We start from the raw sequence: 23,864 nt of genomic DNA on the forward strand, positions 1-23,864 counted from the left end.
GGTTTGACAGTCAACGAACGATTTATTGTAAACATCTTTCATTTGAATATGAACTGAGAGTCAACGCATAATTTTATTGTAAATAACTATTGAATAAGGACTCAGGGTCAACAAATTTTTTTTTCTATGTAAGTAACTTTATTTTGTAATATTTCTGAATAAAGTATATTTTTGGAAAAAAACATTGTATTATTGTTCTCTTCTTCCCCCCCCCGCCAAAAAAAATATTCTCCAAAATATTCCACATGGAATTTAAACTGGAGGTGGCAGAGAGTGGGCTTAGAAAGAGATTTTTGAAGAAGAAAAGCTACCTTAAATTTAATCGGGTTTGGTTGTGTTACCCTTCATTGTTAGTCTTTCTCCACCTTCACTGCGTCACATCATCATCTTCCACCAGCTCCTCCTTTGAGGTCTTACTTGGATGGTTCTTATCTGGGAACCTTGCCCTTACATGTATTTACAATGATAACAATAAGTCACTATCAATTTTAAGATTGGGTTTATCTAACCCGAGGCCAAATGACGATCAATCAACATGGCAACGTTGAAATAACAACAAATGAACGCAAATCTGGAGAGAATCTTTTTTAGAAATTACTCAAAAATTGCAATTATCACTTGTCTGGAGAGGGGTCTGTGGCAAACAATATGTGAAATGGAAGAAATATGTGGAAGACTCCATTAATAGCCAAGGTGAAGCTGTTTCAGGAAAAAAAATGATGCTTCAGAAACCCCAAAACAGAAGACCTTGTCTTGAGAGCACAAATGGAGAAATTGAAAGGATGGCATCCCCAAGGAAGGTAGGATGAGATTCAGTGTGTTTGTATACATGTCAGTGGCAAGTCTGTATTCCAAGATGAAGAGTGCAAGAACCAGGAAAAGGAAGAGGTATCAGATGGTCTGGGTAAAGTTGAGGGCAGGGTGTAAGTTAATGGTAACGATGATGAAATTGATGAGTTCCACATGAATGCAGGAAGCAGCACCATCACATTGTTGATGTGAAGCAAGAGTTGAACTGGAGTGAGCTTGTTACAAGGCCTGTTCTATACAGCCGACAATACAGATGTTGCCAATGCCCACACCTTTGATCTTCAGACAGGAATTGGAAGAAACATTTTAAAGGGCAAGGACAAAGTTGTGCCAAGTGGATGAGTGGAATAATGGAGAACCAACCTTTGTTCAAGATTCAATATGGGGAGTGGAGACTTACAGACAATATATGCATGGTAAAGATAAACCAGTTGAGACTGGGGAAATGGAAGTCATCAAAATGAAGGGCATGAGGGGTGTCCTGGATCTATGGGAATGGACAGAACAAGTGGAAATAGCACGAAATCAGACCTTAAGAAATGAGTCTGGTGAGGCAAGAGATGGCAGAAACAAAGTATTACAAAGAAACAACTAATATCTGTATCTTGTGCTCATGGGGGCCTGTTGTTTATTTGACATACAAAATGTAAAGACCACAAAGACAAGTGACAAATTTGTACTCTCCAGTTGTCTTTGTCCTGTGTTCTATTTTGTGACACATTTCCTTTCTGCTACCACTCTGTGCTGTGGCTTCATGATTAAGCTGCAACTCTACATTAAAGTATCCAACTCAAGCATTTTCAAATTCAAATTTATTGTAATACCAGTAGATTGCATGCAAGGATAAAAAGGAGTACATTAGATCAATCAAGTGGATCAGCAAAAACACGGATGAAAACTTGAGAAACTCATGTCAGAGTCAGATAGATGGCCAAGTATATGTCTGGTTCAGTTTCAAACACTTCCTGGGGAAAGGGTTGGAATCCATGGTCAGGAACAAGATTTTTAAAAAAGACACAGCATTGTAACAAGCCCTTTCTGCTCAATAAGCCAGGGTCCTTTCTGGTCAAGACCCTGCATCAGGTCTGAGAGCTTGCAGAAAGAATAGCCACTGTAAAAGTAAGAGGAATAAATGAGATAGGGACTGGTAAGCAATAATGGAACTAGATTGAGGTGAAGGATGGAGCAAATGGAGCCAGCTGGTAGAGGGGAAGGGGTGGAGCTAGAAGAGGCTGGGAATAATAAGTGGAAATGGACAGGGATAAGGAAGGACGAGCCAAGTAGGATAGGAGAGGTAAAGGTAGAGGAAGACTCTACATCAGCCCTCATGCAATTCTATCACCTTTCCTTACTTACAAGTTCAGCTTTTATACTTCCACTCAGCACTTTCTAGCCTTTACCTCCATCTTCACCCTCTTGTGCAGGTTCTTTTTGCCCTCCTTTTCCACCCATTAGCCTCAGTGCCCATCTTCCACCTCCACCCTAGCTGGCTGTATATGTCTATCATCCTCAATCGACCTACTTCACCTCTCCCTCCTTCATATTGGCAAACCTCCCTCCTGAAGCATTAACCATTCTTTTCCCTCCACAGATGCTGCCTAAACTCCAGTTCCTCCAGCAGTTTTTTTTTTGCTCCAGATTCCATCATCTGAAAACACTTTTGTTTTCAAATTTAAATTTCACATAGGATCTTCATTTTAAAAACTATCAGTCTCAACGAAATGCAGATGAACGGCTGTTCACCAATCCTTGGCCAAGCAGTGTTACACAGAATAAAATCTGTTGGTCAATTGGTTCTAAAGACTATTGAAATTTAGTTATACATTAAAAAAGTCAAGTAGGAGTAATGTGATTTGTGGCATTGAGCAGTTTCAAACCAAAAAAATGGTTTACTATCAGTAAAGCTTTATTAAACAAGCATTTTCCTCATTATTTGGACTGTGGGATATTTACAAAAACACTTCCACAATATAAAGCAGGGTTCAATACAACTGACTGCATTTGAAATAATTAATATTTCATAGTATGAAATGGTCACATTATTACAATGCAGTACTGGAAACACAAAAATCTTTTGTTTCCAATTTCTTCCCTGCCTTCCCCCACCAAACAAAGCATGCAGTTCCAAGAGAAATCTGCCAAAGTGTCCATCGTGCACATCTGAGCCCAAGTAACAAGATGTCAGCAAGCTGTTCGGGGAGGAACAATAAATAAGACTTGCTTAACCATCCCTCTTATTTTCACACACACACCTTCCATGAGAGAACTTCATTTCAATCCTCTAATTCCAAGGCCTCCAAATCACATCAACATTTAACAAATCCCAGCAAGGTTTATATTTAACATAGCGCAGAGGAGGAAGTGAATTTTGTATGCACTCAATCCAAATGATCGTTTATTTCTAAACACAATAGGTGATTTTCTAGAATTGGGGACAGGGGTGGAAAACAGTGGTAGTCCAGAAGAATATTCTTCAAGACAAATTAGTTCCATGGAAACACCAGATGCCACTGGAGTATTCGTTGTGGGACAGACATGCTGGAAAGTGAATGCCAACCCATTTCAGAAGCAGTGAGAAGTAGACAACTGGATTGATAGCAAAAGCTCCTTGCATGCTCTGCCAATTCAACTCTAAGGAAACACCCATTAATGACCCATTGAGTTTCCAAACCCAGCCATCCCATTACTCTTAAATGTACTGGATACAGAGTTTATCAATTATGCCAAATTAGGAAATTCTGCTTATGGACACAGTCCCAACACAATTAAAATGTTTGTACACTACCCTGATAAAAGATAAAGAATTTGCATCCAAATAAACAAATCAATTGAAAGTGATCTTAATATAAAATTTGCAAACTTAAAATGCATAACTCTTTAAGCAAATTAAATAAAATTAGTTTAAGAAACTTGCCCTGGTTACTAAGCCCACATTTTTCCAAACAGGTACAATTAAATAGACAATACAGAAAAGGTCAAAGCAGACCAGAAATTGTTCACTTCTTACAGTACTTAAAAAGTTATTGTGAAACAGAATAGATACATTTCAGTGTTTAACAAAACCATGCGATATATTCTGAAACACGTTTGATCCAGGCGGTGAATGCCACACTGCAGAACTTGTGCGTTTCAGGTAACGAGGCTTCCTTTTGCCAAAGATGGCTTCAAGGTTGGGGGGTTTGATGACACTGAAGAGTTCGTCCAAGTTAAGTGGATGATAATACTGTTCTAACAGTGCCTGCTGTAGTTCTTTACCTAACAGTTAACAACATTCATTATTATAGCATTCAACATATAACAACAGGCAAATTGTCTCAACACAACTTGAAAATACAATCCACAAGTCAGAACAATTATCCTTTACATTGTTAGTGGAAAAAAATATTTTTCCAGGAAATGCTAAAGCTCCAGCAACTGTTGAGCAAAGTCAAAGGATCATGGGGAGAGCAAGCGGGTGTGAACTATTAGCAAATACAGTAGGCATGAAGGTCAGCAAGGGGAAAGAAATGGACCAGATTAGGCCATAATAAACATAACAAATATGGCAAAAATCATACAGACTTATGGGTTTATTGAAATCTCTAAGTGGAAGAGCTGAAGTAGTGATGGAGACAAACAGCAAATTTACAAAATGCTTTTAGCAAGTCAATTCAAATCTAGAAAAGCTATGGAATAGTTTATAAAGAAACCAACAGAACCCCTCCTAGCTCCTGCACAATGTAAACAATGTGCTAGTTTTAAAAATCACTTGAACGTACACTGTTATACATTACTATTGGTCTGAAACTACAGTACACAAATCAGTGAATTTGAATGAATCAAGGACAGTGGAAGTAGACAGAACAATTGCCTTTGTTCTTGCCACCAGATTGAAGGAATGGAGGCTGCCATTTTGTGAATCTGCTCTGTATCCTCCATTTTGTGAACTAGCTTTGCTCAGCTGAATCAGTTTTTAAATGTTCTAGATAAGCTGCTGAACTAGAGTTCATTTCCAAATAAGTTATTTGTGAGGTTTTCTTCTGTATGATACAACATGCAGGTTTGTGAACGGTGGGGTCTGTGTCTACCCCAACTGATTCAAGCCGGTTACTGGTTTGGTAACTGATTTAGAACAAACCCATAAATTACCAGTTGTCATTTGCAGAAGAGGGCAATCAATGGATGCTGGCTTGGACTAGAGCCAATAAGATGACAAGTCAAACAACCTTGAGCCAATGAGATTGAAATGCAACATTTAAACTAATAAGTAGTGTTTAAAAGCAAGGAGCTTCAAATACAAAGCAGCAACAACTTTCTGGAGTTGAACTATCACAGATCATAAATAATCGCACACTGGACACAGAGTTTAGCTCAGGAATATCAGGTCAGTGTAGACTCCTTTCCTGGATATTACCTTTTTCATTCTTTGGCTGTTCATGGAGGGTCAGGGAAACTCACGTGTGCACAAAGGGATTCCGGTGTGTAAATTGACGTGCTTTTTATTTGAGACACAAATGTTCTCAGTAAATACAGATCCGACGTGCCTAACTGATCATTATTACTAATGGTCATCCTTGTAACATTACAAATCATTAACAAGCAGGTAAAATCAAATGATTTTCATCTCCAAGTACAAGAAATCATATTCCTTTTGCTGCTGACCAAATTATTTAGTTAAGAACACAGGAATATGATTTAGATTATTGCACATTTATGGATTAGCTACCCACTAAATAACCATCATTATGCAATTGAAATTAGCATCTCACACAAGGTTACCCAAAACAAAGAAATTGCTTGAAAAGGCACTCCCATAGTTTTAAAATATAGCTTACATAATTATCAAGTGATTTACAGAATAATTTCCTAGAAATAAAGTTGAAACTTTGCCTTGAGATTAAATGGAGAGCTTAATAAATTCAGTTAATGTATTAAAAACAAGTAGGAATTTTTCTAAGCCAATCTGAAAATATTCACGTACCATCAGCCCAAGATGGGATTGGTTTGCGTGGCATCTCCTCATCATCTGTTGAGTCGTCACTGTTCAAGTCCATTCCATAGTTCTGAAGATTTATTTTGGGCAACTTTACTTTGGAATAGCTACCAGGAGTCATGCTGTAAGATTCCATTTCTGCAGGGTGCTGAAAAAAAAAATCCAAATCAATATATTAAACCTCAAACTATTCTCCCTCCTCACTCCCCTAAAAGCTGGGAAATCATATTCAAGCCTATGACTCATTGCCCATTCCAACATGCATTTTGAACAAAATGGTTTACCAATCACAATTGAGATACAGTCCAGCCTTTCAAGCCAGGCCACCCAGCAACCCCCCCCCCCCCCCGATTTAACTCTAGTCTAATCATGGGGTAGCTTACAATGACCAACTAACTGGTATGTCTTTGGACTGTGAGAGGGAACCAGAGAAAACCCACGCATTCATAGGGATAACATCTGTAAGGAGTCTATACATTAGAATTGAACTCCGCCACTTCCAGCTATAATTGCATCATGCTAACCACTAGTCAACCATATAAAATACCAAAATGGTGATTTCATATCTGAAAGATATTGCTGAACAGATGTTGTACATTCAATCTGATTTTTTAAATTCGAGGATTAATTGCAGCATTTAATCCCATAGCTGATAGAGATTTAAAATCCATCAGTTTTGCTAGTCATAACCTCCAGATTACTACCCCAGTAATTTAGCTATTCTGCTACTACTATACCATTTTCTAAAGAAGCTTCCATTCAGAAATTTTTATTTGAATGTATACACGAATACACACACTTGAATGAATTTATTTATTTAATGCATCTGTCAACAGGCATGGCAGCAAAGTGCAAAAATGATTTTCCAATCAATCTCCGGTGGGATACACCCACCTTTTCAAACCATCCTTTCTGTGCAATGGTGATAAATTTATGTCTTCCCTTAAAGTGGGGGAGAGAAGGTAGAAAGAGAAGGGAAGAATAGAAATTTGATTTTATATTAGTAGTGCAGATAAGATCCCCAAAATACAGGTCTTCATCACAAATTTAAACTGGTAAAATATTCAATAATTTGATAAGTTACACTTAATACTATAGAAGGGTTTCAGATAACGTACAAGGATGTTGACCAGGACAATTCCTGAAATGTGTATTCAGTAATCCATTTGATAACAAGGAGACCATAAAGTAAAACATAATTCTTACTGGGTTAATCCATGCATTATTGTACATCTTTATGAAAATAGTACAAATAATTAAATCTCAGTTTAAAATCTTCCATAAATTACAAGAGCTTAGTATGGCAGTGAATCATGGTTTGATTGAAAGACTTTGGCCTTGCTTATCAGGGAAAAAAAAACTCTGTTCATTCTACTTGCCTACTTCTCCCCATCAGTAAACTCACCACCAACCCTAACCACTCATTCTTTTGCTTCTCTCTCCAGATAACAATCTGTTCTACTTTCTTTAGGTAGGCTTAAGTGAGTTTCCAAACAGCAGTGAATGTCCTTAAATGTGCTTTATAGATTTATAGATTCCACAAGTTACTAAAATAAAGGCAAGTGTTATCCTAACTACAAACAGAAAGATAAATTAAGGAGTGACAATATTGATTTTATTCAGGATGAAAACATATATTTAAGGTTTTACTACCAGATTTAATGGACAAATCTTTTGAAGCCCCCAAATACCAAAATACTCACATGCACCTCCATAGTTTTATTCAGTACATTTTTGTTGGATACAACTTCTCTGGCTTCTCCGTCTTGTTTCTTCTTCAACTTTATTACCCAACTTTCAAGCTTATACTCTTCAGCTTGTTGGTCATGTTCCAACCATGTCCTTTGAGTCTTCTCACTCTTTAAACTCCAACTTTCTGGCTCTCCCATTTGCTGTTCTTCCTACAAACAAAAATACCAATATTAGCCTCCAAAGCCAATGATATGTATTCAGAGGGAAATAAATGCACAATCTCAGAATTAAATAAAATTACAAACCAACTCAAGTTTGCTTATTTTTCTATCAGTCATTTAGCTAGATAAGTGTTGGAGTGAATTCCCAATCCAATTCACCCTCCCTATGTAATCAACAAATTGATCCTTACTAGAATCAACTATATTGATTTACCAAATCGAATGCACAGGTCACATTTTGTTACTGTTTAGTGTGATTTTGACCGAGGTGGAGTAGTGCTGTGGCCTGCAGACAGTGAGAGACACGGCAATGGATTGAACAGAACTGAGCTAAATATGCCTGGACCCTCATGTCTTTGTGATACGGTGTTTTGTGTTCTTAAGTCTCTTCTTGCCATTTGTGTGATTGTTCTTTTTTTGCGCATTGGGGTTTGATGTTTTTCTTTAAATTGGTTCCTTGTTTCATGGCTGCTTGTGGAAAGACAAGTCTCAGGATTGTATACTGCAATAAATATATATGCTTTGATAATGATTGTACTTTGAATCAAATGACCAACTAACATTGGTTTCAAGTGGGATCAACTTTGACAACTGAGTGACATGAGGACGTGGTGGCAGAAAAAAATTAAGTTTCTAATTTTGTTCTAATCAAATAAACTGTTTTCACAAAACAGGGGGATATGTAAATACTGTCCACTTTTTCCTTTCAGCTCCCTTTACCTCTGATCTACTTTTGGCACTTGTTTGAGAAATAAGTCAGGTTTTGATTTTACCCATCTCTTGTACTATCAGGGCCTTTCTTCACCCCATCTGGAAAATATCAAGATAACTATTCTCTCATTCTGGATTCATGCCAGCCATGGATTTATTGGATTCATTATTAAGGACATCCTCAGCTATACAAGGTGTACAGCTCCAATTACCAAAATACTCACATGCTCCTCCAGAGCTGTGCATCTTTCATTCTTCCTTTAAAAAATGTTTCAGAATCTTAAGACTACATTTTCGTCAGCTGCAACAATCGCTTTATTTGGCTTGTGTTACTGTTAAGTCCTGCACAAACACAAACTTTTGGCATTTTCCTCATCTCCTGGCAGTGTAATTTTAGTATAAACTCCTCCCAATGTGGGCAGCAAGCTTCATACAAGGAAAAAGTATATTTAAGCTGATCAACATTGTCCAAAATTGATTACAAAATGGTTAGCCAACATGCCATATGACCTTCTGGAGCAACAGAAAAAGACTGATTTGAAGATGAGAGGAAGAGAACTTTCTGATTATAAACAATTTAGAATTCAGGGGCACTATTTACATTCTACTTTACAGTTTGGCTGCCTACAAGATCTTTACTGTACTGAGTAAGAACTTTAAGGTGCAGATCAACTCTAAACTTCCCGATCAAAACAACCTGTGAAAACAGACGTCTCTGGACTACTTCAGCTAAGATGTATGGATTTAAGGAATAAACTGGGCACAGATGGACAAATCACAAAGGGGGGGGGCATTTTGTTGATCAATTATCATGGATACAATTATGAAGACAGGTTTGAGGGTAAACTTCAGCAATTTGGGAAGAAACTTGAGTGGTCAGATTAATCTGTGCGGATGGGGCCACCCCTAAGCAGGTTACATCTAAAGTCATTCAGAATGACAAGTTGGAGATTTAGTTAATTGACGCTATGTAAGATCAGTAGAACACAAAGGCTATGACTGTACCTGGGATTTTATTATATTTGCTAAATTTATCACATTTCTTGTAATATTTTAATAATTATAGTAGGAACATTACTTTGTTTCAATATACTTTGAGATTCAAGTTGTGTCATTCTAAAAGTCTTGTGTAGCTTTATCCCACCCAGACAGATTTAACACAGAACACAATAGGTTTCAGAGGACTATTCGGCACTGCTTAAATTAGTTAACTCAATTCAATCAGGGATATTCTTTGTGTGCGCACCAGGAGTTTACTAATATTTTAATCACCATTTAAGGAAGCATTGCATTCAAACTTTCAACAGCAACTTCTGAAAGGTTAGGAATCAAAATTAGGCACTCATTTTGCATCCCAGCTCAAGTAGTGGAATCAACAATTAACCTCAGATGCTGGATCTCAACTTTACCTTCAATTCCCATGTAATTAGTTCCAGCTCTGATAGCTACAATTTACCAATTGGTAGCCCCCATCTATAATCTGGCTTGTCAATTGTTTCACCCCAAATATGGAAAGTCTACTTCAACAACTTGTATCCCAAAGTCACAAACAGAACTTGAGAAAATCCAATTTCATGGTTAAACAAGGGGTGAAATGAAGACCAAAACCACTGCACCCATCATGATGGGATCCCCTTACCCGTGATGTGACTTTCTCTTGTGAAGAAGACGACGGCTTTTCCTTCACTGGTTGAGCTTCCTTCCATGTTGTCTGCTCCTGCTTTTTCTGTAATTGGACAGACCCCTTTTTTGCCAGGCATCCCTGTTCCCTGTTTTAATACAAAGTTAGCAATTTATTCTAGTTTGTTCTTCAATATATTGATGCAGCATGACAATTATCAATTGTTTACCATTCTTAAACTCCAACATTGAAAGGTATTATACAATTGGATCTCATTAAATAAGGTATACAGGTAAGGAAAATACCTAACATTTTTTAAATTGATGTGCTTACTATTGTACAACTTATAAAATAATGTTGTTTTGGAGCTGGGAATCATGGTTGGAAAAGGGGAAGGGAGAGAGCAGGAAGCAGAGACATACTGGAATCAAATGACATTGCCCGGTGCCAAAGTGAGAGGTTAAAGATCTCAGTAAACGCTCCATCCAGTTGATCAGCACAGGCAAAGTAGCAATAGAAGACCAAACTTAAATGACAGAAGAATGCTTGACAGCTGTGGTAGGGCTTGAATGCCAATAGCTCTGACAAAACTAAACCAAGCAACATGAACAAGGTCCACTCCCAGATGAGATGTTCACTTTGACCAATAGAACATGGAGGTATCTTCATGAACTACACAGCTCCCAATGACCCTGTGATTTCACTCTCTCAGGTTGACACGAGTGTACCTTTCAGGAGGGTGAATCCATGAAAAGCATTTGTCCCAGACAGCATACCCAGCCAAGTACTGAAGACCCATGTTAATCAACTGGCTGTTGTGTTTATGGACATCTTCAGCCTCTTGCTTCAGCAGTCAGAGGCCTCCACCTGCTTCAAGCAAGTTTCAATAACACTAGTGCCCAAGAAGAACATGGGAACCTGCCTCAATCATCATCCAGTAGTACTTGCATATGATGTTACTAAGTGCTTTGAGAGGATCGTCTTGAAGCATATCCAACTACTGCCCGAGGAGTCACCTGAATCCGCTATAATTTGCCTATCTTCACAGGTGAAGAGAGCTTTTGGTATGCTGGCCTTTATGGATTGGAGCATTGAGTATAGGAGTTGGGATGTAGTGTTGAAATTGTACAAGGCATTGGTAAGGCCAAATTTGGAGTATTGTGTACAGTTCTGGTCACCGAATTATAGGAAAGATGTCAACAAAATTGAGAGAGTACAGAGAAGATTTACTAGAATGTTACCTGGGTTTCATCTCCTAAGTTACAGAGAAAGGTTGAACAAGTTGGGTCTCTATTCTTTGGAGCGTAGAAGGTTGAGGGGGTCTTGATAGAGGTATTTAAATTATGAGGGGGATAGATAAAGTTGACATGGATAGGCTTTTTCCATTGAGAGTGTGGGAGATTCAAACAAGAGGACATGAGTTGAGAGTCAAAGGGCAAAAATTTAGGGGTAACATGAGGGGGAACTTCTTTACTCAGAGAGTGGTAGCTGTGTGGAATGAGCTTCCAGCATAAGTGGTTGAGGCAGGTTCGATGTTGTCATTTAAAGTTAAATTGGATAGCTATATGGACAGGAAAGGAATGGAAGGTTATGGGCTGAGTGCAGGTCGGTGGGACTAGGTGAGAGTAAGAGTTCAGCACAGACTAGAAGGGCCGAGATGGCCTGTTTCCGTGCTGTAATTGTTATATGGTTATATAACGGTCAACAGCAGATGCCAGTTCATTGGCCCTTCTCTCAGCGCTGGAACATCTGGGCAATGAAGATGCATACATCAGGATGCCCTTCATCAACTACAGCCCAGCATTCAGTCATCCCCCTGAAACTCATCATTAAGCTCCAACACCTAGGACTCAATACTTTCTTGTGCAACTGGATCCTCAATTTCCTCACTTGTGTGGATTCACAACAACATCTCCTCCACAATCTCACTCAGCAGAGGTGCACCACAAGGCTGTGGCTCAGCACCCAGTTATATTGCCTTTACACCCATGATTGTGTGGCAGTACAGCTCCAATGCCACACAAGCTTGCTGATGACACCACTGCTGTTGGCTGAACCAAAGGTGGTGATGAATCAGCATATAGGATGGAGGGTGAAAACCTGGTTAATGGTGCCTCATTCAATGGCAGCAAAATCAAAGAGCTGATTATCTACTACAGGAGGTAGAAGCCCGAAGTCCAAGAACCAGTCCTTGTTAGGGGGATCAGAGATGAGAGGGGTCAACAACTTTAAAATTTCTTGGAGTGACCATGGAAGATCTTTCCTGGGACCAGCACAAAAGTGCCATCACAACGTGACACAACAGTGCCTCTATTTTCTGGGAAACTTATGCTGATTCAACATGTCATCTAAAACTTTGACAGACTTCTATAGATGCACAATGGAGAGCATCCCAACTATCACAGCATGGTATTGAAACACCAATGCCCAGAAATTGAAAAATCTACAGCCCAGTCCATCAAAGGCAAAACATTCCCCACTATTTGACACATTTACAAGGAGCACTGCCAGAAGAAAGCAGCGTTCATCAAGAACCCCACCATCCAGACCATTGTCTCTTCCACTATCATACAGGAGGTAGAAAAGCCTAGGCCCCATACTACCAGGTCCAGGAACAGTTATTGCACTTCAACCATCTGAACCAGGTGGATAACTTCACTCACTGCAACACTGAACTAATTCCACAACCTACAGGATCACTTAGGGATTCTGTAACTTGTGTTCTTATTATTATTTATATCATTTCATTTGCACATTGATTGCAAGTCTTTATATACAGTTTTTCATAAATTATATTGCATTTTATTTTCTTGGAAATGCTTGCAAGAAAGTGAATCATGTATACTTCGATTATAAATTTACTTTGTTTTTGACTTCATCTGCTGGTAGTATTTAAATTAATATGTGTTGGTGTAATGTTTTTGGACCAATAATAGTTCCTAATTTTTAAAAAAAATATATAAATAGACACTTCAAAAATCTTGTTTTAAGAATTACAATGGGATTTTAGTTCAGGCCAGTTCCTAAAGTTATACCCAGCTATACTCCAATCATATACAATTATGTTAAGAGTCCAATAATCCACAAAGGATTTGTTAATCCTAATGACTCATCAGGTTCACCAGGTGACAGTTCCTGTGCTTCCTGGAAAATGTATTATTCTGTATAACATGTTAAAAAAAAACAACAAACACAGGCACCAAAAGTGTTTGAATATTAACAGAACAACATCCATTAGGCTGGAAAACCAGCACAAAGTTCTATGCATACCAGATTAGCAAGAGTTTTTAAACTATCATTTGAATCAAATAGTAAACAGCTATAAAAATGCCCAATGTTTCGCAAAGGGTACAGCATCAAAATCAATTCACATCAAAAATTTAAGCTGAATCTTGAATGGGCAAGCAATGCAAAGTCAAACTAATTTTTTTTCTCCCCACCAAACTCTGCAATTAACACAATGTTGACTTAGTATCATAAAAAGATCACTGTGGTTAAGATGGTAACAAACGTAGAAAATATCTATTCCACTGTTGTTTCAGACCTTTAACATCCTAAATTGGGAGTGACTCAAATGTTCTCCACAATATGGGTGTAACAAAACAAGGATTTCTTTCTGAAGAAAGTAGAATAGTCAATTGGCAATTGCAATTGATTCAATCTAGGATCAGATTTTTTTTTAGACAGTGTGTTGTTTAAAGAAAACCTTCCCAAATAAATCCCACTTCCTTCACCACCATGTTGACTAGCCATGCCACCGTTCAAGGTTCTGCAATTGTCTATTCTTTTGTTCTTCCAGTCATTATACTCCAAACACCTCACTTGCATTGTTGAATTTCATTTATAATCTCATTTTTCTGGATTGCCATTTTTCTACTTAACTGACCAGATGTTTTGTACAAACTGCTTCATGACAACACCCTTAAAACATCTTACCAAGCTGCCTTTCATGCTAGATGTCATTCCCTTCATATGGCGACTTGAAGTGCACACTGCACCCCAGCTGGAGGCTAATCAGTACTCATTTCTACGTCTCACCCAAAATAAAATATTCTGCTGGCCTCATAGATCTGTTTACAGAGCAGGTCAATGTACATGTATCCCAAGGCGTGGCTTCTCTTCACTTCAGCTATCGTATATTTTATTACGATGCAAAACTCACATTGCAAGACCTTTGCAATCACTAAAAACATCTGCTCCTCACAGAGCCAATTATGGATTCATGTAATTTTCTTTTGGATATCGCCAACTTGACTATTCGATTGTCAGGTACATTTCTAATACTCACATGGATTAAAGAATCCTTCCTGGTTCTCTCAGACAATAGTTTGACAACATTCACTTGAGTTCCTCAACTCCAAGATGCACTTCAATTTGTACTGTCCCTCAGCATTACACTAATAATTTACCCACCAACATTGTGCCAACTCAACCAGAGTAGAAGTTGGTCATTTTCTTTCTTTATTAATCTTCTTATTGATTTAAAAGGAACATAAATACAAACAAGAGGAGAATTATCTCAAATATATACATATATATCTCTAACAATACAAACTGAGATTAAGGTAGACATTATCAAAATCATACATAGTGTTAAGCTATTATATAATAAAAAAGAAAACAGCAATTCTCCTCTTATCAGTTCATGAAAAGGAAAGAAAAACCTTTGAATTTTAAAATGAAGAAAAAAACACTACACTATACAAAAAAAACAAAAAAAAAGGGGGGGACTGGGCAGTCCATTCTGAAGATACGACCAAAAAGAAAGACTTTCTGATCAAATCTAAAACTTTGAAAAAAAAATTGGAAGAGTTATGAATCAAATTAAATGAAAATATTGAATAAAAGGTCACCAGATTTGCTTAAATTTTAAAGTTTAATTTTAAAATTTTATAATCTGATGCGCAGGTTTTAATATTAGTTGTAGTATATTAGTTGATTGGATTTATCCTTTTTTTGAATACATGGCTGCATATTTCAAATGCATTTAAGATGGCCGTCGTTAATTCGGTCTTAACTATTGTTAAACATAATATGAAAATATTTGGAATCTGTTTATTATATTCTTTGTTATGTCTTTTTGGTGGTGGTAACGTTTTACTTTGTCAGCAGGAGCTGCTATCTGGAGACGGGTTAAAGGTTATTAGAATAGCATGCTGTCTGCCTATTGGATAGTTTCTGGGTTTTGGGGGGAGGGAGGGTGGATCTATTAGAATTGTGGTTTTTTTTTGACTGGGCAGTCCTGAGGGGTTTTTCTTTGTCAATCATCCTGCTTTTATTTCTGATCGAGCCATGCTTCACTCTTTCTTCCGAAGTTGGTCATTTTAGTGTTAAAATATTTCCATCAAAAGAAAAGGTGCAATGCAAGCTGCTATAAAAATACTACGACATACTTCACCGGGAAGTTATCTTGCTGCTTTTCTTCACACTTCTTGTCTGCAGTCCAATGTAGATCATGCTGTTCTCTCTTCAGCTCAGGTCTCTGAAGCTCTTGAAGCTTTTTGGCCTCTGCCGGTTTACACTGCCGCTGCAGCTCTCCCTCCTCCTGTTGTTCCTCCTGTTTGAACAAACACTAATTAAAGGCACTCTGACAGTTCTTGTCAGCTTTTCAAAATCTGAAGCAATTAATGCTGGACACCTGCAAAATTAAAGTGTTGACTAGGTATGGATCAAAAGATAAAAAAATCAAATCACCAAGTTCATTTACAAATTGTTTAAAACATTGCTCAAGTAATCAGCATTTAAATTACAGTAAATGGAAATCTACAGCACCAATTTACTAATAGTTAAGATTGCCTGTAGATAATTTAAGCTGATGTGGGCAAGTATAATGCACCCCCAAGATGCAGCTAATTGCATGCTTGTGATAATCACCTATCATATTAGACATTCCCAACCTGGGGGAAGTCTCTGGCTGTTCACTCAGTCTATGCCTCTTATAATCTTGTACACCTCTATAAAGTCACGTCTCATCCTCCTTTCCCTAGCTCACTCAACCTTTCCACACAAGACACGCTCTCTAATCCAGGTAGCAACCCAGTAAATCTTCTCTACACCCCCTCTAAAGCTTCTACATCCTTCCTACAATAAGGTGACCAGAACTAAATACACTATTCCAATTGTGGAATATCTAACCAGGCTTTTATAGAGCTCCAATATTACCTCAGTTCTTGAACTCAATTCCCTGACTAATGAAGACCATCACACCAATTGCCTTCATAACAACCTTTCAACTTGAGCAGCAACTGAGGATGTGTAGCTACAAGTGCTACACATGGCCTTACACTTCCTCCCTTACCACCATTCAGGGCCCCAAACAGTCCTCCCAGGTGAGGCGACACTTCACCTGTGAGTCAGCTGGGGTGATATACTGCGTCCGGTGCTCCCGATGTGGCCTTCTATATATGGCGAGATCCGACGCAGACTGGGAGACCGCTTTGCTGAACACCTACACTCTGTCCGCCAGAGAAAGCAGGATCTCCCAGTGGCCACACATTTTAATTCCACATCACATTCTGACATGTCTATCCACGGCCTCCTCTACTGTAAAGATGAAGCCACACTCAGGTTGGAGGAACAACACCTTATATTCCGTCTGGGTAGCCTCCAACCTGATGGCATGCACATTGACTTCTCTAACTTCCGCTAATGCCCCACCTCCCCCTCGTACCCCATCCGTTATTTTTATACACATTCTTTCTCTCGCTCTCCTTTTTCTCCCCTTGCCCATCCTCTGGGTTTCCCCCCCCCCCACGTCTTTCTCCCCGGACCTCATGTCCCATAATCCTCTCATATCCCCTTTGCCAATCACCTGTCCAGCTCTTGGCTCCATCCCTCCCCCTCCTATCTTCTCCTATCATTTTGGATTTCCCCTCCCCCTCTCAAATCTCTTACTAACTCTTCCTTCAGTTAGTCCTGACGAAGGGTCTCGGCCTGAAACGTCGACTGTACCTCTTCCTAGAGATGCTGCCTGGCCTGCTGCGTTCACCAGCAACTTTCCAGCATCTGCAGAATTCCTGTTGTTTGAGGATGTAGCTTGCTATTAACCTTATATTCTGCTTTCAAATGCAGCTTTCCAAAGTAAATCACTTCATTTTTCTGGGTTGAACTCCATCTGCCACTTCTCAGTCCAGCTCTACATCCTGTCAATGTCTCATTGTAACAAACTTCTACACTATCCACAACCTTTGTGTCATCTGCAAACTTACCAAGGCACCCTTTCACTATTTTATCTAAATAATTATGGGGGGGGGGGGTTGAAAATCAAAGAGCAGGCATCCCAGAAGAGGTCCCTGCAGATCCTGACTAGTCATTGACCTCCAAGCAGAATATGATCCATCTACAACCATCCTCTTCCTTCTACGGCGAATTCTTTCCTTCAAAGCCAATTCTGAATCCACAAGCCAAATTCCCCAACCCATACCTCCAGACTTTCTGAATGAGCTTGCCACTGGGAACCTTATTAAAGGTCTTACTAAAATCTATATACACATCCTGTGCTTGTCCTTCGTCAATGTGCTTTGTCGCATCCTCAAAGAATTCAATCAGGTTCGTGAGATATGACCTACTCCTCACAAGCCATGCTGACTATCCCTAATCAGATTCTGCCTTTCCAAATGCTCATAAATCCCAAGCCTAAAAACAACAATTTGCCCACCACTGATGCAAGACTAACTGGTCTACAATTCCCAGGTTTATCCTTACTCCCTTTTCTAGATGGACATTTTCCCCGAAGGACAGACATTTGCCACCTCCAATTATCTTGTATCACTCCTTTGAATTTTGTGTCTTCACTGGCCGAAGTCCAAAGTGCAATAATCTCCTTCCTCCCTTTCAGTAATAACCTGGGATATATCCCATCCAGCCTAGGGACTTAACTATTCTTATGTTTTGCTAAGGTTCCAGCATATCCTTTCTTAAAATTGACAAGCTCTAGCACATCAGCTTGTTTTACAAACATCAAGGACCATCTCACTGATGAATACTGAAGCAAAGTATTCATTAAGGACCTCCCCTACCTCCTCCAACTCTGGGCATGTTTCCTCTTCTATCTCCAATTGGCCCTACCCTCACTCTAGTCATCTTCCTATTCTTCACACATTTAGAATGCCTTGACTTTTCTTAATCCTGCTCACCAAGGCCTTTGAATACCCCTTTGTAGCTCTTCTAAGTCCATTCTTAAACCCTTCATACCTACCTTGCCCTCATTTCATCTTAAGAAAGTATTTCTATGATAGCTATGTAGGCAGTCCTAAATTATCTGCAACACACATCAAAGTTGCTGGTGAACGCAGCAGGCCAGGCAGCATCTCTAGGGAGAAGTACAGTCAACATTTCAGGCCAAAACCCTTCATCAGGACATGTATCCTAAATTATTTGTGGTTTTTAATTTTTTTTTATTTAAAAAGTGTTGCACTAAAGTGTCTACAAATACTCCTTTTGCATTTTGTATTCTCCTTTTGAAATGACTATAATTGAGGAAATTTACTATGCCAACTATTAAAGCAGGTTTAAAAGAACTCATTTTACTCTGAATTTGCCTTGACTAATTTTTGTGCATTATAGCCATCAATAAGAATCAGCTGTGATCTCAGTTTACATCCTCAAACTCTCCATAGAGTAAACACAGACATACAAAGGAGGCATACCAAGGTCAAAGTCAGAACAGAGAACAATACAGAACTACAGTAAGCCCTTTGGCCCATAATACTAATGACAAACTAGATTAATCCCATCTGCTTGCACAAAGTCCATGTCCTTCTAAATTCTGCTTGTTCATGCATTGTCCAAACATTCGATTTTGGATCTGTTTTCATATAGCCCCTGACAGCACATTCTAGGTACCTGCTGTCTGAGTTTAAAATATCTTGCCTCAAATCTTCTTTTAAACTTTATCCTTTCATCTTAAACCCAAGCCATTTAGTATTTGACATTGCCATCCTGGGATAAAGACTGACTCGAGTATCAATGCTTCAGTTTTATACACTATTAGATTGCCCCTCGGCATTCAGAGAAACAACCCAAGTTTGCCCAATCTCTTCATCCAGGTGAACCTCTCCTGGACCCGGTCCAAAGCCTTCCTGTAATATGGTACACAAGAACTGTTCATATGTGGCCAGTGTTATACAGTTACATAGGACTTCAAAGTTTACACACAGGCAAACAGAGGCAAGCATACAATTGTTGTGTTTGTTATTGAGGGATAGAGCAGAGCATACCGGGAAGCCAGCATGCAGGATATCCAGCTGATCTTTATCGATAACCCTGCTTGTACAGTATGTGAACTCCTCCCATGTGGGAGTTGCCAACAGTGGCATGGGAATAACACCATTAACTACCACTACATCTCCCCATCTTGAAAAAGGAAAACTAGGTACGTACTTGTCATAGAACTGCATTGAAATTATAGTCACTGAGACTGAGCAATTCAGTTCACTTTACCCATAGGAAATGAAAAATAATTGCTAACATTATAACAGTCTGCTTTTAATGGTCTCTTTGTCTCACTTGTTTCTTTTGTTTGAGCTGAGCTCTATATCACCTCTTTGGTAGTCTTTTGACTGCACCTTGTTTGTATCCTTTTGTTCAGCTTTAGCTATCCCTCACATTGTTTTTGTGCCAGAGTCCTGCCTGTTGCTGATGAACATTTACATTCTACCTGACTACAGAAACAGCTTCCTCCAGTGTGTGATTTGCCTGCAACTGAAGTCTGACAATAGGTGCAGGAGTAGGCCATTCAGCCCTTCGAGCCAGCACCATCATTCACTGTGATCATGGCTGATCACCCACAATCAGTATCCAGTTCCTGCCTTATCCCCATAACCTTTGATTCCGCTATCTTTAAGAGCTCTATCCATCTTTCTTGAAAGCATCCAGATACTTGGCCTCCACTGCCTTCTGGGGCAGAGCATTCCACATATCCACCACTCTCTGGGTGAAAAAGTTTTTCCTCAACTCCGTTCTAAATGGCCTACCCCTTATTTTTAAACTGTGGCCTCTAGTTCTGGACTCACCCATCAGCAGAAACATGCTCCCTGCCTCCAGCGTGTCCAATCCCTTAATAATCTTATATGTTTCAATCAGATCCCCTCTTATCCTTCTAAATTCGATTTAGAAGGTTTGTGTCTACCAGCCCAACAACAATCCCATCTCTAATGAGCTCAGCTTTCAGATTTCCATAGACACAGGCGTCTGACAGGGCATACAATGCTGTGATGAAGTTATTTAGATTTTCATCTGGCTCCTGTTTTCAGGACTTGAACTTTTCCCCTCCCATATCATACTTCATTTCCCTTTGAAATATTCTTTTAATTTGGCCTGCACTGGCTTGTGCTTTTTCCTGAGTGTCCATCAGTCCTAGTCCTCCCATGCAGTACATCAGCATGGTTACTTTATGCTCTTTTGAAGCCCAGGTGAGATTACTTACAACTCTAAACCTCTCAAAGTCCCTGGTTTAGAGAAATCAAATGTCTCGGGGGGGGGGGGGGGCTTTATTAGGCTAGTAGATACTGCAGGTATTTGCTCCATTTTCCTGTTTGTTTATTTATTTGGACCATAAAAGTCTTTTATGAGTTTCACTGACTTCTGACCTCTGCAGTGTCTGTGTCTCTGTGCATTTCCCTAGGCTGGAGGCTCACAGATTATTATAATACATCCACTTTTGGGTGTAGCTTGAAAGGTGTTGCCTAGCAACCCTGAGCCTTTGCTAATTGCATGTACCCTAAGGCACAAGCTAACAAACTAGTATAAGCAGTTTAAAGTTTAGTCTCTGGATATTTTTCATAGATATATTGAGTAATAACCTCCTTACTATACATTTCTTGTTGGGGAGCTCACTTGGTCTGTAGCACCAATCCATCGATGATCAACCACTTCTGACACAATGCTGTGTTCATTAGTGAGGGATAGTGCTCTTCGCAAAATGAATCATCTCACACTTGACAGAATTAAACTCTATTTGTCTTCCAAGTTATTATACTCTACTGTATTTTATGTCATCAGCAGGTTATGTGAAGTTAGAAAAATTAATTTGTTAATAAAGGGTATTCAATGCAATACCATCTGTAGCAATCAACAAGTCAGGAACATCCATGGAGTTGATATTTTGGGTTGAGACCCTTCAATACTGGAAAAGGGTGAGGGGATCCAGACTTCCACTCCCACCTTCTCCACACCTCTACCTTTCCCCTCATCTGGCCTAACCCATCACCTGCCAGGTTATACTCATCCCACACCACCACCACCCCCCCCCCAACCTTCTTGCTCTGGCTTCTACCAGCTTCTGCCCAAACAGTCAACCACTTATTGCCTTCCATGGATGCTGCCCGACTTGTCGAGTTCCTCCAGCTTGTTCTACGTTGCTCAAGATTTCCAGCATCTGCAGAATCTTGTGTTTACCGTCTGTAGTAATCTCTGTTTTCTGCCTTCCTCTTGGCACTTTTGAGACTCTCCTTCTGTCTCCTTAAGAGTTAGTTTTTTTGCCCTCTCTTCAGAAAATTTCTCCTTGCGCACCTGCAATGATACAAGGCATGTTACACGAGGTGACCAAGATACAACAGAACACATCAGGCAGGTACAATATTTTGCTTTGAGCACTTTCAATACACTGTATAGGTAGGAACATTGTCATATTTCATTAAGGACTTGATGGGTGAATGAACTGAGAATCAGTTCTCAGAGCAATCCTGTTAATCTCATTCCCCACCTTTCCATCATATTACCCCATCCCCAGCAATAGTTTCCTTTTCTTACTAATAGAAACATAGAAAATAGGTGCAGGAGTAGGCCATTCGGCCCTTCGAGCCTGCACTGCCATTTATTATCATGGCTGATCATCCAACTCAGAACCCTGCACCAGCCTTCCCTCCATACCCCCTAATCCCCGTAGCCACAAGGGCCATATCTAACTCCCTTCTCCCATGTCTATTAACACCACCTCAATTATTCCTCCACTCACAGGGGGGAGGAAGCAAGTTGCAAGCATGCCTTTGGAATTGTACAATACCTTTTTATTGTCAGTTTGCAAATGCTTTTGTTCAATTTTCTTTTTCTTTTTTCCCTCTTGCTGCTCAACTCTGGAACGAGCTTCTAAGACATGTTTCAGCCGGAGCTCTTGTTTTCTGAGGGAGAAAATATGAAATCATAGAACAGTATAGTAACAGGCCATTTGGCCCACAAAGCTTTGCAGAACCAGCTAAAAAGCAAAAACACCCAAACACTAATCCCTCCTACCTACATAATGTCTTCATCCCTTCATCTTCCTTATATCCATGTGCCTAACCAAATGTCTTTTAAAAGCTTTTAAATGTATTTGCCTCTACCACCAAACCAGGCAGTGTACTCCAGGTATCCACCACTGAGTAAAAAGAAAAATAAACTTACCCCTCACGTCCCCTTTGACCTACCCCCCCCCCACCTTCAATGCATGCCCTCTGTTTCTACCCTGGGGAAAAGGTACTCTGTCCACTCGATCTATGCCTCTCGTATCGTGCAAATTTCTATCAGATCTCCCCTCAGCCTCCACTATTTCAGAAGAAAACAACCCAAGTTTATCCAGTCTCTCATGATAGCACACACCCTCTAAACCAAGCAACATCCTGGTAAACCTCTTCTGCACCCTCTCCAAAGCCTCCACATCCTCCAAGAGTGGGGTGACCAGAACTGTATGCAACACTGAAGATGTAGCCTAGCCAAGGTTTTATAAAGTTGCAACTCAACCTCTGGACGTTTGTACTCAATGCCTCAACTAATCAAAACAAGCATCCCATAAGCCTTCCTAACCACCCGATTGACCTGTGAAGCCACCTACAAGGAGTTACGAACTTGGATCACATGATCTCTGCTCAGCAATACTGTTCAGGATCTTGCCCTTAATGTACCGTCTCCTTGCATTTGCTCTACCAAGGTGCAACACCTCAACATTTATCCGGGTTAAATTCCTTCTGCAATTTCTCTGCCCCTATCTGCAACTCATCTATAATCACATTGTATTCTTTTGTCAGTCTTCTACACTATCCATAACACTGCCAATCTTGCAATCATCCACAAACTTAGTCTATGTTTTCATCCAGGTCATTTATGTACATCACAAACAGCAGATCCCTGTAGAATACCAGTGATTACAGACCACCAGCTTGAGCAAGTCCCTTCAACCACCACCCTGTCTTCTATGTGCAAACCCATTCTGAATGCAAACAATTTGCTAAAGACCCCATGCATCTTAATCTTCTGGATTAGCCTCCAGGAGGGACTTTGTTAAACACCTTACTAAAAATCCATGTAGACAACATCCACTGCTCTACCTTTAATCTCTCTTGACACCTTGTCAAAAAAAACTTCCAAGTTGGTAAGACATGACATGCCCCACACAAAGCCATGCTGGTTCTCTCTAATTAGGCCACAGCTTTTTCCAAATGCTAATATCTTTACCCAAGAATTTTCTCCCGCAATTTCCCTACCAGTAACGCGAAACTCACTGGTCTATGGTTCCCCGTATTCACCCCTTGTTCCCTTCTTAAATAGAAGTACAACATTAGCCACTCGCTAGTCCTCCAGGACCTCTCCTGTGACTAGAGAAGACATGAAGAAAATGGTCAAGGATCCAGCAATCTTGTCTCTTGCCTCCTTCAATAACCTGTGATAAATCTCATCAACTGCTGGAGACTTTTCACCTTAATACTCCTTACAAGGCCCAACACTTCCTCCTTCTTGACCTCTAAACATCTTAATGTATTCATACACAGCACTAACATCCTGGTCGTACTTCGAACTTTGCAGAAAAGGCTGGCTGGTGGCGCAATGACATCAGCGCCAGACCTGGGAGCAGAGGTTCCCGGAT

At 39.6% G+C, this 23,864-nt stretch overlaps 1 protein-coding gene across 2 annotated transcripts in view; it reads right to left on the bottom strand.

The window, feature by feature from the left end:
* Window positions 1–288: 288 nt before the first annotated feature.
* The window catches only part of LOC134354286 (inner centromere protein-like), a 73,361-nt gene continuing 49,785 nt past the window's right edge, over window positions 289–23,864 (bottom strand). For both annotated transcript variants that reach the window (XM_063063208.1, XM_063063209.1), the window contains exons 12-18: window positions 22,032–22,146; window positions 21,425–21,538; window positions 15,421–15,584; window positions 10,046–10,175; window positions 7,486–7,683; window positions 5,771–5,930; window positions 289–4,065 (exon numbers count right to left, since the gene is read on the bottom strand). In XM_063063208.1, coding sequence (XP_062919278.1) covers window positions 3,857–4,065; window positions 5,771–5,930; window positions 7,486–7,683; window positions 10,046–10,175; window positions 15,421–15,584; window positions 21,425–21,538; window positions 22,032–22,146 — 1,090 coding nt within the window. In that variant the 3' untranslated portion in view covers window positions 289–3,856. The remainder of the gene's footprint in view (window positions 4,066–5,770; window positions 5,931–7,485; window positions 7,684–10,045; window positions 10,176–15,420; window positions 15,585–21,424; window positions 21,539–22,031; window positions 22,147–23,864) is intronic.

This window comes from Mobula hypostoma, chromosome 11 (assembly GCF_963921235.1).
Source record: "Mobula hypostoma chromosome 11, sMobHyp1.1, whole genome shotgun sequence".
Lineage (NCBI taxonomy): Eukaryota > Metazoa > Chordata > Chondrichthyes > Myliobatiformes > Myliobatidae > Mobula > Mobula hypostoma.